This window comes from Thunnus thynnus, chromosome 24, assembly GCF_963924715.1.
Source record: "Thunnus thynnus chromosome 24, fThuThy2.1, whole genome shotgun sequence".
Classification (NCBI taxonomy): Eukaryota; Metazoa; Chordata; class Actinopteri; order Scombriformes; family Scombridae; genus Thunnus; species Thunnus thynnus.
The window spans coordinates 20,563,616-20,580,650 of record NC_089540.1 but is presented as its reverse complement, the minus strand read 5'-3'; the positions used below and the strand labels follow the sequence as shown (position 1 = coordinate 20,580,650).

At 39.7% G+C, this 17,035-nt stretch overlaps 3 protein-coding genes across 10 annotated transcripts in view; 2 read left to right on the top strand and 1 right to left on the bottom strand.

Moving 5' to 3' along the window:
• Positions 1-17,035, top strand: part of LOC137176846 (NLR family CARD domain-containing protein 3-like) — a 376,610-nt gene that overhangs the window by 173,804 nt on the left and 185,771 nt on the right. The window lies entirely within an intron of this gene.
• Positions 1-17,035, bottom strand: part of LOC137176844 (NACHT, LRR and PYD domains-containing protein 3-like) — a 277,333-nt gene that overhangs the window by 87,830 nt on the left and 172,468 nt on the right. For all 8 annotated transcript variants that reach the window (XM_067582816.1, XM_067582818.1, XM_067582823.1 and 5 more), the window contains 2 exons: positions 9,553-9,726; positions 8,948-9,121 (listed from right to left, as the gene is read on the bottom strand). In XM_067582816.1, coding sequence (XP_067438917.1) covers positions 8,948-9,121; positions 9,553-9,726 — 348 coding nt within the window. The remainder of the gene's footprint in view (positions 1-8,947; positions 9,122-9,552; positions 9,727-17,035) is intronic.
• LOC137176849 (NLR family CARD domain-containing protein 3-like) overlaps positions 1-17,035 on the top strand; it is a 232,215-nt gene that overhangs the window by 112,486 nt on the left and 102,694 nt on the right. The gene's annotated exons all lie outside the window — the stretch shown is intronic.

Below are 17,035 nucleotides of genomic sequence, written 5' to 3'. Positions count from 1 at the left end.
GTGCAGAAAGTTAACCGACACACGTGTTTCACTGTTTTCTTCCTGGAGAAGAAAACACTTGCTTTTTGTCCAAAGCACATTTTCCAAATATAACTATTAATGTTGATGATTTACATCAAAATGTGACTTTTCATTCAAAGTTGAGTTGTGTGAAGGTTGTAGAAATGAGAAACTGACCCTGCGCTAAACTGTGTGTGAATAAACAATATAACTATTAATAATCTTCAGCTTATTATTAGAGTGCCATTTTTCTGAATCTGACAATAAAGATCAAATGAAAGCTTCTATTATTATTTATAATCCTTTTTTATTGGACATAACAGGTGATACTGCAGTTCCATTTATTTCTGCCTGAGTAACATAAACATACAAATGATCAACTTTACTTGGTACAACACAAAAACAGGAAATAAGAAACATTTCAAACAGATTGTAAACAGATTGATGATCCTGTAAATGAGCTTTTTATTGTGGATATTTAGTAAGGCGCTAAACTGTCAGCTGTTTGTCCTCTAATATTCTGTTCACATACAGCCAGAGCTGCAACAATTAGTCCATTCATTGATTATCCATCAACACTAAATTAACACTTAATCATCATTTGAGTCATTTTGAAGCAAACATTTTCTGCTTTTAGCTTCTCAGGTGTGAAGATTGAATGCTTTTCTTTGTCTTACATGATAATAAACAGAATATTTGACTGTTCTGGACTTTAGTTCAGACTAAATGAGACATTTAAAGACGTCGCCTTTGACTCTGTGAAATTACAACCAGCATTTTACACAATTTACACAATTTCCTGACATTTTATAGACAAAACCATGAATTGATGAATCTATGAATCATAATGTTTATTTACAGCTCTACATGCACATCCAGCAGAGACACATAAAAACATGTCACTTTCTGAATTGACTATATGATTAAAAAAAACAACTAATTGAACAACAAATAAGAGTAAAAACAACAAAGAGCCACTATAGGCCAGCGGATACTTACTGTCATTATGTGTGTTATAGTTAGTCGGCAAAACTCTTCCAACATTTTTAAAAACCTTGGTCACAACTTGAGGTTTCAGTAAACTTTCAGCCGCTGGTGGTTTTCTCTCTGAGAGCTTCTGAGTTTCACTGAGACTCATAAGGATCAAAGCCACGACCTCCGAACCTCCAAACAGTCCTCTAACAGACTGAGCTATCTGCTCTGAGAACATCAGCTTCTTTTTTACAGCTTTTTAAATGTCAAACAAACTGTCAGTCATGTGGAAACCATGTTGGTTTAGAAACTGCATTTACAAGCAGTGAGAGATCAGGTTGGTACTAAATAACATGAGAAAGTTTCTCTAACAGGAGGAGACTCTTCCTCCTACAGAGAACACAGAGACACTGAACCAGACCCGACCCAAAACCCAGCACACAGAGGCTGAGTGAATGTGGTGTTGAAGGTGTGGAGGTGGATCAGTGTGTCAGAGGAGACTCTGTAGAAGGACAGAGTGCCGGCAGGACAGTCCACATACACTCCTACTCTGTTAGAGACAGAGGAGGAGGAGGAGGAGGAGGAGGAGGAGGAGGAGGAGGAGGAGAAGATGAATGTTAATATCTTATTGTGACGGACAAAGTGACGACCATCATCAGAGCAGTACAGACTCCAGGACTGATCATTAAATCCAAACAAACAGTCATAACTGTCTCCTTTCCTGCTGATTCCTCTGTAACTCACTGATATATAAACCAGTCTTCCTCTCCACTCGACCTCCCAGTAACAGCGACCAGTTAGATCATTTCTACACAGCAGCTGAGGCCAGTCATCAAATCTGTCTGGATGATCAGGATATGACTGATCCTCCTCCTTCACATTTGTCACCTTCCTGTTGTTGTCAGACAGTTTGAGGTTTCTGTGTGCTGTGTTTGGATCCAGTGTGAGTTGACAGAAATCTGATGGAGAGAACGAGACACAATACAGCTGCAGTTATTGATCGATCATCTGATTGATGATGACATCATCTTCATCCTCAGTAGGATGTGAATGAGTGATGTCACAGTTTGAAGTTTGCTTTGTTTTCATGAATGAAATGAAAAACACACTTACACTTCCTCAGACCTGGTGTCAACCATCGGACTCCAGCAGGCTGCAGCCTGAAAGGAGGAGGGGGGTCAGAGCAGCACGTTCTCTTTCAGCATGCAAACATGGACGTTACATCGCTCTAGTCTACTGTTTGATTATTCTGTTCAAATGTGGGGTTGGGCTTTGATAGACTTTGATCCAATCTGAATCCAGTATCCCAATCCTTCTGAAACCCTGATTGAATCTAATCAGGTTGAACTTTCAACATTTACAGGAAACTTCAGTTAGAAATAACAACAAGTCAAAGATTGAGTTGAGATGTGTGATCAGCTCTGACAGAGAAAATGTTTCCAGCTCTTCCTCCTCTATCAGACATTGTCTCTCCATACACTCAAAAACATCATTCATGCCATCATTTATTATTAAGCATTTGGATTTCTGTCATTTCTGTTTTGTTTTGTTTTTTTAAAGATTAGCAGCCACACATTCCTCCGTTCCCCATTGCTTCTATTCATCTGTTTAGCGTCGTCAGGTTAGGCTAACCTATTGTTGCTAACTCTGGAGCTAACCCCCATGCTGCAGCATTTATTAACTGACTGACACACTTTAGTCTGTACTGTAAAAAAGACGAGAGAAAGAGAGAGAGACAGCAGCAGTGGTCGAGCGAGCTAGAGAGTGAATGAAGACAGAGAGGGAGCGCTGGTAGAGAGAGTGCCGGTGAATCAGATCAATAAAACGTTATTTTCTGATTGTTTCACAGCCGTTATGTTCCGGAGGACAAATAGACACGCCCACACCTCCACGCCACCCTGCGGCTGAACGCCGCAACACCTGATTGGGTCTGAATACGACCTTACTGTTCACCTTTTCCTCTGCTCTGCTCACATTCACCGTCACTTTTCTGACGACCGGTCTCTCGCTTAAACACTCGCTCACGTACTGCCCTTTTCTTTAAAAGGAGCTACGCAACCTGCAGTTTCCATGGCAACGACACAGACTTCACAGATTTCTGAATGAATGGATATTTGACGTTATTTTTGGCATTTCCTGTTATAGCAGAAACACTGTTCATAGTTTTCAAAATGATACATTTAAAATACATTGGGTTTATTCATTTAAAGTGCATTAATTTGATGCATTTTAAGTAAATTGGGGATATTGCATAAACCTGGTTATTATTTCTTTTAAACACATTGGATTTATTAATAAGAATACATCACCTCTCATTCCTGCTTGTTTAATTTATGTTTGAATTATAAAAATGCTTCATGTTAAGTTTATTAGTTTGTATATGTCAAAACTATGCAATTCAAATGGATGGAAATTTTATATGTAATTGAAATACATAAGTCTTACATATTAGGCCTAAATATTTTTTTGAGTGTACCTGAGAGTCTCCAGTCTCCAGCGTGGATCCTTCAGTCCAGCAGACAGCAGCTTCTCTCCTGAGGCTCCTGGATGATTGTAGCTCACGTCCAGCTCTCTCAGATGGGAGGGGTTGGAGCTCAGAGCTGAGGCCAGAGAAGCACAGCCTTCCTCTGTGATCAGACATCCTGACAGGCTGCAAACACACAAAACAACACACATGTCAGACAGTCTGAGAGTCCTGCTGTGTGCAGTCAGATACAACAACAAACTGTCTCCACACTAACTAACTAACTAAAAGATGAACTGAATCAGGGAGCTCCAGAAAGTTGAGCATCCAGCCAGATGGGAAAAGTCAGCAGCTGAGGGATGATTCAGCAGCATGTTTTTAGATGTGAACCCCCTAGGGGGGTCCGGGGTCATGACCCCCCAGGAAGAAAATGTTTTCAGCTTTAAAATGTGGATTTACAGTCGATGTTAGCAGGAGGATAAAGAGAAAAACTCACGTTAGAATTAATGTAATCTGACTGCTACAGAAGTAATGTAAGAGGGACATCAGTTCACTGCACACAGCCAAGAGAGCAGAGCCGCGTCCAAAAGTGGATTAAAGTGCATTAATCCACCAAACAATAAAGTTCATCACACAAAACTCAGTGTTTCTCAGGTTGTGCTGAACAAAACTCAGGAGACTCAGCAGCACAAATATTCCTGTTCTCTATTTCTGTTTAGAGTCTTCAGGTTAGGCTAACGCACTGATGCTAACAATTGATGCTAACCTACTGATGCTAACATACTGATGTTAACACACTGAAGCTAACCCACTGATGCTGAACCATTAATGTAAACACTGATGCTACCCCATTAATGCTAACAATTGATGCTAACCCTCTGATGCTAACAATTGATGCTAACAACTGATGCTAACAATTGATGCTAACAATTGATGCTAACAACTGATGCTGACCCATTAATGCTAACACACTGATGCTAACATACTGATGTTAACCCACTGATGCTAAAAATTGATGCTAAAACACTGATGTTAACCCACTGATGCTAAAAATTGATGCTAACCCACTGATGCTGACCCATTAATGCTAACACACTGATGCAAACAAGTGATGCTAACCCTCTGATGCTAACAATTGACGCTAACAACTGATGCTAACAATTGATGCTAACAATTGATGCTAACAACCGATGCTGACCCATTAATGCTAACACACTGATGCTAACAAGTGATGCTAATCCACTGATGCTAACCCACTAATGCTAACAATTGATGCTAACATACTGATGTTAACCCACTGATGCTAAAACTTGATACAAACAACTGATGCTAACCCACTGATGCTGACCCATTAATGCTAACACATTAATGCTAACATACTGATGTTAACCCACTGATGCTAAAAATTGATGCTAATCCACTGATGCTAACACACTAATGCTAATAATTGATGCTAACATACTGATGTTAACCCACTGATGCTAAAAATTGATGCAAACAACTGATGCTAACCCACTGATGCTGACCCATTAATGCTAACACACTAAGGCTAACATACTGATATTAACCCATTGATGCTAAAAATTGATGCAAACAACTGATGCTAACCCACTGATACTGACCCATTAATGCTAACACACTAATGCTAACATACTGATGTTAACCCACTCATGCTAAAAATTGATGAAAACAACTGATGCTAACCCACTGATGCTGACCCATTAATGCTAACACACTAATGCTAACATACTGATGTTAACCCACTGATGCTAAAAATTGATGCTAACCCACTGATGCTGACCCATTAATGCTAACACACTAATGCTAACACACTGATGCTAACCCACTTATGCTAACAATTGATACTAACAACTGATGTTAACCCACTGATGCTAATGTTTGTCTTATTGATTCATTGGCAGCAATAGTGAGGAGATTACATTATTACTACAAGAGTTGATAGAATAGCCCTACCCTCCCACTACTGAAGGCATATGTGAGGCTGTCCACAATATAAATGACATCTTCAACACAACAGCAAATAAAGATCAATTCAAACTACGTACAAACAAAAGAAAAACAACAAAAAAGAACCACTGGTTTGACAAAGAATGTCAAAACCTGAAAAAACTAGTTAGAAACAAACAATCATATACGCCTTCAGTATTGTCAAGCACTTAAGACATAAAAATACAACCAGAAGCAAAAAGATAAAGCATAGTGAGAAACAGCTGTGCCTACTTGAAGAGAGTATAGAGTCTAACTGGGACTTCTGGGACCAGTGGAACTCTGTCTGTCAGTCTGAGCCTGAGGAGCTGCTCATACAGGACCGAGACATATGGACTCAACATTTTCACACCTTATTTGGACCAAAACCACCAGGAACTGACTTACAAACCAAACAAATACTGGAAAAACTACTAAATATGGAATTGATATTCAAAGACCACCAGACCCCCCTAGATTTCCTCGTTACTATCAACCACCTGAAAACAAAACTGAAGACCCTCAAAAGCAAAAAAGCATGTGGGCCTGATGGGAGACTAATTGTGAGTGTGGGATATTTTGCTGAGAGTTGGAATAATGGTCTTATTACAGCTATATTTAAAAGTGGAGACAGATTTGAGCCTCAGAATTACAGCTGTGTCAGCAGCTGTATGAGCAAGCTGCTCTGCAGCATCATCAACTCCCGTATAGTTGAGTTCCTCAATGAGCACAATGTCCTGCATAAAAGTCAGATTGGATTCATGTCTAACCATCACACATCTGACCATATCTTCACCCTCATCACTCTCATTAACACACATGTGCACCACAATAAAAAGAACATTTATTCATGTTTTGTAGATTTGATTGTATTTTGCATGAAGGGCTCTTTTATGGATTATTAGAGAGTGGCATAGGGGATAAAACCTATGATCTAGAAACTTCTCTGTGCGCAGCTGCCTAGCTAGCATCTACTGCTAGCATCTACAGCTGGCCTGCATGTGAGGTGTTTAGGGAACATAGGTAAATTGTAGCATCTACTGCTAGCATCTACCGCTAGCCAGGCTATGAGGCGTTTAGGGAACATAGGTAAATTGTAGCATCTACTGCTAGCATCTACCGCTAGCCTGCATGTGAGGCGTTTAGTGAACATCGGTAAACTGTAGCATCTACTGCTAACATCTACCGCTAGCCAGGCTATGAGGCGTTTAGGGAACATCAGTAAATTGTAGCTTCTACCACTGGCCTGCATCTGAGGCATTTAGGGAACATCGGTAAATTGTAGCATCTACCGATAGCCTGCGCGTGAGGCGTTTAGGGAACATCAGTAAATTATATCATCTACCACTAACCTGCGCGCAAGGCGTTTAGGGAACATTGGTAAATTGTAGCGTCTACCGATAGCCCCAGTGTGAGGCGTTTAGGGAACATCAGTAAATTATAGCATCTACCACTAACCTGCGTGCAAGGCGTTTAGGGAACATCTGCAAGTTGTAGCGTCTACTGATAGTCTGCATCAAGAGACAGTCCACTGAAATCATATTTTTCTCTTTTAAATCATTTAGCAGTGACTTTTACATTGGTTTACTTTCAGTATCAGGTTTAGTTATAATTCCAATCAGTTTCCACTATATATTAACACTGTTTACTACAAAGAACAATATAGTCTTAGGACTTGAAAGTTCACTAACATTGTTCAAATGGTCTGGAAAGGATGCAAAAACTCAATCACATATTCCTTCACACGCACAATTTGTCCAGTTCTGTCAAAATCATCTGCCTTGAAATGACAGCTAAAGAGAACTGTAGTGCCATTTGGCTCAAAATCCTTCCATCTGACAGCTATGGCCAAGCTAAGGCTGGGCGATGTAACCAAAATCTCATATTCCGATATAGGTAATTTCATATTCTGATAATGATAGCTATCCTGATGTAACATATTTTAATTCAGTGAATAAATAATTGGTCTGTTGTGTGTGTGTGTGCAGCGCAGCAGAGGAGAGACGAACAGTGGTGGAGAGTTGATGACAACTAAACTTGTTACATTACTGTAAGTGCAATAAAAGCTTTGTGAGTAAAAAGCCAAGAAGTGTAATTTATCAATGTAATCTGTGCAAAAGATTCATGTGATTTGAATCACAATGAAATAAATGATAGAGCATAATATGAAGAGATCACATCGTCACATGATATAGATCGTCATATCACACAGCCCTAGCCCAAACTTTCTTTAGTCCAGGATTTCTGGGGAATCTTTGACAAAAACAAGGCCATCTCAAGATGACTGAATTATGCAGCCAGTGCATTAAACTAGTAGCATAAATATGACTTACTAGATCTAGCTAATTTAGGCTAATGTTAGCTAATGTGTATAATCTCATGAGCACAAACACATTCCAGCTGATCATTTTCTTTAAAGTAAATTATACAAATAATGAGGTCACTGTTAAGCCTGCAGTGCTGAACTTTTACATATAAATGAACGTAAATCTCATGTCGGGTGTGACATTCCCACGTTGGCTGTTTGACCATTAATCATGTGGCTCTTCTTGACTTTCCAAATGTTAATGGACCAAATGGATCAAATTCTGATAGTGAAACAAGTCATTTCATTGTGATACTCAAAACAATTTATCCACTGTTTAACAGTTGCAACGTTAGGTTATGGCCAGTATGTACTGCATGTGAGTAGTTTAGGGAACATCAGTAAATTGATGCCTTTTTAAAGACATCAGAGTGTTATTTAAGGTGTAAAAAAGTAATACAACACAAATGCTGTGTTTTTGTGTCAGAAACTTTGAAAAAGTTACTTCTTCTTTAATTTATTTGTTGATGTATTGTCTCAAAATATAAAAAGTGACATTTAACTTGTTGAGTGGTGTGAAGACATTATTATCAGGCCTCAATAATCAGGCAAGGAATGAGACTTTTAAAATGGGCAATTAGTAACTTGATTCCTGATTATGAAGTTTATTTCTCTGTAATTAGTAATTTCTGGTGCCTGCAATTAAAAAAAAAAGACATTTAGGAAATTTAGTACAAAGTTGGACTGATCTGCTAAAATTATAAATAAATTGGTCAGAATGTAAATGGTTTAAAAAATTTACTTCATTTTACTGACCTGCAGAAGTTAGACAGAAACTAGTTGGAAATTAAGCTGCAACAACTCACATACTTACCATGAAATTCAAGGTAAATGTTGGGATAATTTGTAGGCTGATTTCAAAGAAATTTTAAATAAGTTACTTGGTAATTATCACCTAATTACCATGAAATTTTCAGAGCTGTAAAATGAAGTGTTACCAAAACCTGTAAAATCATCTGTGGTATTAAAAAAATCAACAACATAAATAAAAGAAAACAATATAATCTGCATGAAAAGTAATTCTCTACTGCTGAAATGTTATAAAAACTGGTTTGACAAATCATATCAGCAGAGACAATCCTGCACAGGTTTAATGTTTATCCTCTAATATCATTCAGATTTTAAATGTTCATCAGATGAACAGGTTGATGAATCCTGACCTGAGATTTTCCAGTGTACAGTGTGGACTCTCCAGTCCAGCAGACAGCTGCTTCACCCCTGCATCCTGCAGGTTGTTGTTACTGAGGTCAAGCTCTCTCAGACTAGAGGACTGGGAGCTGAGAACTGAGGACAGAGCTGCACAGCTTCTCTCTGAGAGGCCACAGCCACTCAGCCTGGAGAGACAATAATGAACAAAAAGATAAATGATCTTTGTTAAAATGCTGATTCTGGACTCTTGGTGATGCTGGATATAAATTCTTTTCTCAGCTCTGGTTAAAATCTTTGCTGTTCTATTCTTAACATCTTGGAGACCTGACAGTTAAATATGACAAAATCTGTGATAAACAGACATGTAATAATGTAAATCGCATGACATCAAAGCAAAGATCAGTTTCTCTATCTCAGCCGGAGTTCATATATTTGTGCTGTAAAGTATATGAAGCTGAATCAAAGAAAGATAAACTAGAAAATTCAAACATTTTCTTTCCTGTGAAAAATAAAATCCTGGTGGAAAACTTCTGCCGATCAGAAATCCTGACATTAGAGAGGCTGAACCTTATAGTTTAGAAAAATATCTCAAAGACAAACTGTGACTTGATCTGACCTGAGATTTTCCAGTGTACAGTGTGGACTCTCCAGTCCGGCAGACAGCTGCTTCAGTCCTGAATCCTGCAGCTTGTTGTTACTGAGATCAAGCTCTCTCAGACTAGAGGACTGGGAGCTGAGAACTGAGGACAGAGCTGCACAGCTTCTCTCTGAGAGGTCACAGCCACTCAGCCTGGAGAGACAATAAAAAGAAAAAAAGTTAGAAATTCTTTATTTTTCTGTCCTGTTAGTGTTAACCCTAACCCACATTTATATCATGATAAATAAATCCAACTATCTGTGTACTTACAGAGCTTTATTGGAGGCTTTGATCACTGGCAGCAGCCTACGAAGAGCCTCCTCTGAAGCAGAGTATTTCTTCAGGTCAAACACGTCCAGATCTTTTTCTGATGACAGTAAGATGAAGACCAGAGCTGACCACTGAGCAGGAGACAGTTCATCTGTGGAGAGACTTCCTGACCTCAGGGACTGTTGGATCTCCTCCACGAGAGAGTGATCATTCAGTTCATTCAGACAGTGGAACAGACTGATGCTTTTCTCTGCAGACAGATTCTCACTGATCTTCTTCTTGATGTACTTGACTGTTTCCTGATTGGTCTGTGAGCTACTTCCTGTCTGTGTCAGCAGACCTCTTAGGAGAGTCTGATTGGTCTGCAGTGAAAGACCCAGGAGGAAGCGGAGGAACAAGTCCAGGTGTCCATTTGGACTCGTTAAGGCCACGTCCACAGCACTCTGGTAGAAACGTGTTGATTTATCTTTTATTATTTTAGACCACCAGGGTGTTTTGTTTTTTTCTGCCAGCAGATTGACTCCAGAGTTGATGAATGTCAGATGGACATGAAGAGCAGCCAGAAACTCCTGAACACTCAGATGGATGAAGCAGAACACCATTTCTTCAAACATCCCACAGTCCTCCTGTTTAAAGACCTGTGTGAACACTCCTGAGCACACTGAGGCTGCTTTGATATCGATGCCACACTCTCTCAGGTCTGAGTCATAGAAGATCAGGTTGCCTTTCTGCAGCTGCTCAAAAGCCAGTTTTCCCAGAGACTCAATCATCTTTCTGCTCTCTGGTTTCCAGAGTGGATCTTTTTCTGCTCCTCCATCATACTTGACATTCTTCAGTTTGGACTGAAGCACTACAAGGCGGAGGTACATCTCAGTCATGGTCTTGGGCAGCTCTCCTCCCTCTCTGATTTTCAACAAATGCTCCAGAACTGTAGCAGTGATCCAGCAGAAGACTGGGATGTGACACATGATGTGGAGGCTTCGTGATGCCTTGATGTGGGAGATGATGGTGCTAGCCTGCACCTCATCTCTGAATCTCTTCCTGAAGTACTCCTCCTTCTGTGGGTCAGTGAACCCTCTGACTTCTGTCACCATGTCAACACAATCAGGAGGGATCTGATTGGCTGCTGCAGGTCGTGTGGTTATCCAGAGGCGAGCAGAGGGAAGCAGTTTCCCCCTGATGAGGTTTGTCAGCAGCACATCCAATGAGGTGGACTCTGTAACATCAGTCAGGATCTCATTGTTGTGGAAGTCCAGAGGAAGTCGACACTCATCCAGACCGTCAAAGATGAACACAACCTGGAACTCTTCAAACCTGCAGATTCCTGCTTCTTTGGTTTCAGTAAAGAAGTCATGAACAAGTTCCACCAAGCTGTACTTTTTCTCTTTCTGCACATTCAGCTCTCTGAAAGTGAATGGAAATGTGAAGTGTATGTCCTGGTTGGCTTTGTCTTCAGCCCAGTCCAGAGTGAACTTCTGTGTTAATAATGTTTTCCCAATGCCAGCCACTCCCACTGTCATCACTTTTCTGATTGGTTCATCTCTTCCAGGTGAGACTTTAAAGATGTCTTCTTGTCTGATGGTTGTTTCTGGTCTGTCTGGTTTCCTGGATGCTGTTTCAATCTGTCTGACCTCATGTTCATCATTGACTCCTGCAGTCCCTCCCTCTGTGATGTAGAGCTCTGTGTAGATCTGATTCAGAGGGGTTTGATCCCCTGTTTTAGCAATCCCCTCAAACACACACTGGAACCTCTTCTTCAGGTTAGATTTAAGTTCACGTTGACATTTGACAAGAGTCTCTAAAAGAAAAAAAAACAATAGAGAGAAATGAGAAGATGTGATAGAAAATATGAATCATTAAAAATATTTGCTTATAAGTGTGGTATCTATTCAGCTCATTTGGAGTTTCACTGTATTATGGGAAGATCATTTAATAATATTCAACAAGCAGAGGGTCTGTTTAGGTGCCAGTTTAGTTAATCAGAACTGCTTGTTGGATGGCTGAACAGCTTTGAAACTCTGTCACCCAACACCTTTCCAACATCGGAGCTTTTGTTGGATTGTTCTGAACCTGATGATCCAACATTCACTCCCACTTTACACAGTGATTGCTCAGGTTTGTGAAGGAGAGAAACTTCTCTCTCAAGCTTCCTTTTTAAAATTCATTGCACAGCTACTTCTGTCACTTTTCATGTGAGTATTCAGAGGTAAAATATGCTGTTTCCACTACAGAAACTCAACATGTATCCATTGTTACTGGTTCTGCTTGTGTTTCCACTGTTCTCCCCTCACTTTGAGGATGAGCTGCTGAACCTAAATGACACATAATCCAAGTTCAGGTTCTCTCAGAGGAAGGAATGCAACAGCTGGTTTAACGCAGGAATTAATAATACAGGACATGAGTTTAGACAAACATTGCAGGGAAATTAGTTTCAGTGTACAGTATACTCTGCCTACTGTCACAACTCCACACAGTTGACCAATCAGGGTGTAAAGTGGATGTGATTGTTGGTTTTGGAGCAGTTCAACAAAAATTGTTGGACTTCGCCCTCTAGAGGAGGTCTGACTATCCAACAAGTGCTTCAGCTGGAGCACACTGACCCCTTAAGAACCATTCACACCTGGACTCATGGGACTCTAATGACTGACAGGTAGATGGAATAATGACCCACATGTGAGCTTAATAATGGTGAGTTCAGACAGAACATTAAGTGAATTTTTCACGCAGCTCGTATCGCTGGACTTTATGAATGTACTTCATGAACGTACAGAGAGGAGAGAGAAAAAGGAGAGAAACTGGAGGGAAATAATAGAAAGAACCAGAGTTCCTGCTGAGTTCTGAGTTCAGTCAGAGGCTCAACTAAACACAAACACACAGAGGCACACTCCCAAAGACACGGTTGGTGTGTCTGTTGCTAGCTGGCTAACAGCTAATGTACAGCTGGTATTTTGGCTGTTGGGCCAAATAAACACAAATGATCCAGCAGTAAATCTTGTGCGAGTAACACAAAGTGAAAATTGGCTTTGTGTTGTGTCTAAACACAGCTTTAAGGTGTAAACAGCCCTGCAGAGGTTAAACACCTGTGACTTCCCACCAGTCAGTCAGAAATAAAAAAGACTTTTGGCTGAGAGAAGAAACACCTTGAAGAATCTAAAACAAGTCCACCGACTGTTGACTGAGCACCTCTAAATATCTTTGTAACATCACATTTTTAATCTTTCCATGACTTACCTGAAGGATCTGAGATGGTGTTTGACAAACGTTTCACTAGATCATTCCTATTGATCTTCCCCAAAACCATTTTGGTCACTTTAATAGCATCTTCACAGTAGTTCTCGACCATCAGATCCACTGTGTCCATTATGTCTTTATTCTCCAGTCGACTCTTTGGGATTGCTTCGAAGCCTTCAAGGCCCCCCTCCAGCTGCAGGTGCCATTTGAATTTTTTAAAGTTGTCAGGTCCCAAATGCTCCAAACACTTAAAGAAGACCTCTTTATGTGACGCCATCTTTTGTCCTGCTGAGATCTGAAAGGTATGACAAAAATCTGTATTTGATTAACAATTAAACAGTTAACTTACTGGATTAGCAACACTGAAGTATTGGTTGATATTATTAAAATGGAACTGGAAAAGCGGGTTATCCAACCTATTTCCTGACAAAGCACAATACAACTATTAATGAAATGGATTTAGCTGCAGATGAATTTAATGATTTTTTGTTAATATTGGACCTAATTTAGCTTAAGGAGATTATTAAGCCTAGCGGTAAAGATGATGTGGAAAGTAAAACTGTTAATGTAAATAAACAATCCATGTTAATAAGGGGAACAGATGAAATGATTGACTTTGTTAAAACATTTAAGAGTAAGAAGTCTAAAGACTGGGATGGAATTGACTGACTATGGTTAAATATTATTGAGTGTGTGGTGAAACCACTTACACATATTGTCATTGTCCTGTCACAGTCCTGTCTGGTCTCATTGTGTTTTCTGGGTTTTGGTTGTCTGTTTGCTCCGTGTGTCCCTCCTGTGTTCCTGTACTCCTCCCCAGCCTGCTTTTCCCTCCACACCTGTCCTGCATCAGCCTTGTCAGCCCTGCCCTGTTCCATTTGTTCTCCCAGCCAATCGGCTCCCTTCCTGTTCTCCCGCCTAGTCACCTGTTCCCTGTTCCCTCGTTAGTTCTGTCTGTATTTAAGTCCAGTTTTCAGTTCAGTCTTTATTGAAAAGTCTGTTCATTCTGCCTGTTCCTGAGCTACAGTTGTTGTTAAGTTTCAATAAATATCTGTGTTTCAGATCCTGTCTGCCTGCCGTCTCTTGTACTTGGGTCCACCTGCCTTCACTCCATCATGACAGAACGATTCAAACAATAATGGACCCAGTGGATAAATATATATAATAAATGATTAAAACGATATATGGTCATAAAGGCAAGAAGTTCAACTTTTACACCATCAAACTAGTTGGAAACATCACATGATCATTTATAACAGTAGTTAAAGCGAGGGCATAGGTTTGGTTTAACTCTGGTAGGGACATTTGATGTTGGATGGTGTAAATAATTGTGTGTGTGTACTTGCTCTCTATCACTCTTTTCTCTTTCATAGAAACATGTTCACACACACATAAAGAGCCTGACTCTGCTAAATGTTTACTTTACTCAATATGCATTTACTGACTGACCTGAAACTGGACTGTATCATGATGTTTTCTCTGATCTTTACATTTTATTTTATTGATCGACTACTTAACTATAAATCTGAGACCAAAACTAACATTTAAAATGAACATATCATAGACTGTCACAATAAATGTGTAGAAACCTGTAGGTAATGTGCTGCTCTGTAACTCGCTGCTGTAGGTTTTCAAACCTCACCTGAGATTCTGTCCTTCTTTCATTCCTTCTTTTAATTAAACAACATGTCTGAGCAACAATCACAAATTAGCAAACATCTAACGCCTGAAATTAAATATAATATCAAATGATCTTAGTTTTGTCCAGTAAAGTCGTTTTGATTCTGTGACGTTTGGAACATTTAAACTATAAACACTAACTGCTTCAGATTCTCCACCTCACTGACTCCACTAATGCTGCTGCTGCTGCTGTTAGTCAACAATGTGTACAGCTTGAAGTTGAGGGTTGCCAGATCATCAGGTCCAGTATCCTCCATATCCTGCTCTTTCACTCTTTATCATAATATCACTCTTGTTGCAGAAAACACACAAACCTGTCAACTCTGCAGAGATCTTACTATTAATATTACGTCCAGTTAAAACAGCTGGATTGTTAGAGATCAGTAAAAATATTGGTTGGGACAATCCAGCAACGCCTTCCTCACCCAAATCTACACCCATGAGTTAAAGCAACATCTTAATAGAAAGTTGTGTGAAAGGTGTGGAGCTCAGGACAGTGAGGTTAATCTCCTGGTGGAAGCACCATCCAGTTGTTTATTGATAGATTGGAGCACACTGACCTGTATGTCGGTGGTGTTCAGGTCCTCGGTGTCGGTGGATGAGTCCGGTGGTCTAGTTGTCCAGGTTCTTGTTTTCCTCCTCCATTATACACTTGTTGTTTATTTATTGATGTTGTCCTCCTGAACTTCCTCTGCCTAATTCACTAATTGTGAATTGTTTGCTGTTAGTTGCTGATGTTTCCAGTATACTGTGGGTGTTACTGGGTCATTACTGGTAAAGTCACCTCCTAGCGTTAGAATCTACACTGCAAAAACTCCCCTACTGGAAACGCTACTAAATATTCTTTGAACTAGTGAAATTCGATCATTTCAAGCAAGAAAATCTGCCAAAAATGACTTAAGAAGTTTTCTTGAAACGAGCATAAAAATGTAGCCGCTATCAAACATGATCTAACCTTAAAACTAGTTTTAAAATCAGATTTAAGCCTGTTTGTCTTCATATTAGAAATGAACTGTCAGAAATTCAAGTTAAAGATGCTTGAAACCAGATTATTTGTCTGTAAAGTCGAGTTTATGAGTTGTGGCGTCTTAAACACTTTGAATCCACTTTTCAGACTTGTTTCTTGTCAGCTGGAGCTGAAAATAGACTGAATACCTTACTAAGACAAATGAAGAGCAGTTACCTTGAAACAAGTCTAATAACCTGCAGTGCAGATGCTGCCTGACAGGAGTATTTGTCTTTGAGGAGAAACAATAAGGTTTAATCATCCTAAAATAAGATATTCGAACTTTCTTGAATTTCCTTTTTTGCAGTGCAGTCAGATGTAAAAAGCTGATGAGTCAGCAGTTAGTGAAGGAAGCAGGTCGTCCTGCTGTTAGTTTGGCTCCATGCAGCTTTTTGACCCTTAATTTGGACCTTTTGGAATATTTGGATTCCAGTGAGGAAGAAAAACTGATATTAGAGGAGAAATGACTCTATTATTGTATTAATACTTTGATGATTGATCCAGTGTAGAAGTGTATTCAACTGATCAATTTGCACTCTTGACCTTATCTATGACCTTTTATATGCTTGAAGCACATTGTTCTGTTTTAAGTAAAGATCGTGCACTTTGTGTCGTGTAGATGAAATGAGTTTCTCATCTGTTAGGAAAGAATAGAAATGTTTCCATGAAGTGATTCCAAAGAAATGACGGTTGGAAAGAGGAACTGAATGCAAGAACAGGAAGCTGCACAAGACAGACATGACACCATATATTGAGTTGTTAGTGATTATCCACCAGGAAACAGTGCAGATAGAGAAGTGTGATTGCACGTGAGCTGCTTGTGTTGATGGTTGTGTTGGGTGGAGGCTGAAAGTCTAAAGTGTCTGTGTGATCTGTTTAATGTGCTCCTCTCTTGCTGCAGAGCTCAGGGAGCCTGTATGCATAAGCTTTAGTGATTTATTAAAGGCAGTCGTCTCTGGTATTTAGTTTCCTTTCTCACCCAACTAGACAAGCTGATATTTCAGCTGCAACAACAACAGTTGTTTGGATGATATATTTGTTTGTTGGACAGAAGGATTTTCCTTTGTAAGATGCATTCTTGCTGTGTAAAAGGAGGATTATTCATGTCTGCTTGGAGAGACGAGTAAAGTCAAACTATTCTTCTGACTCTGTGGATGTGTGAGTAACCCTTCAGTGTGAGATGGATGCACAGACCGATGTTAACAAATAGAAACGCCTCAAAACAACAAACTAAAGAGGCTCAAACTGAAATGACAACTGTATTTACTTTGATTC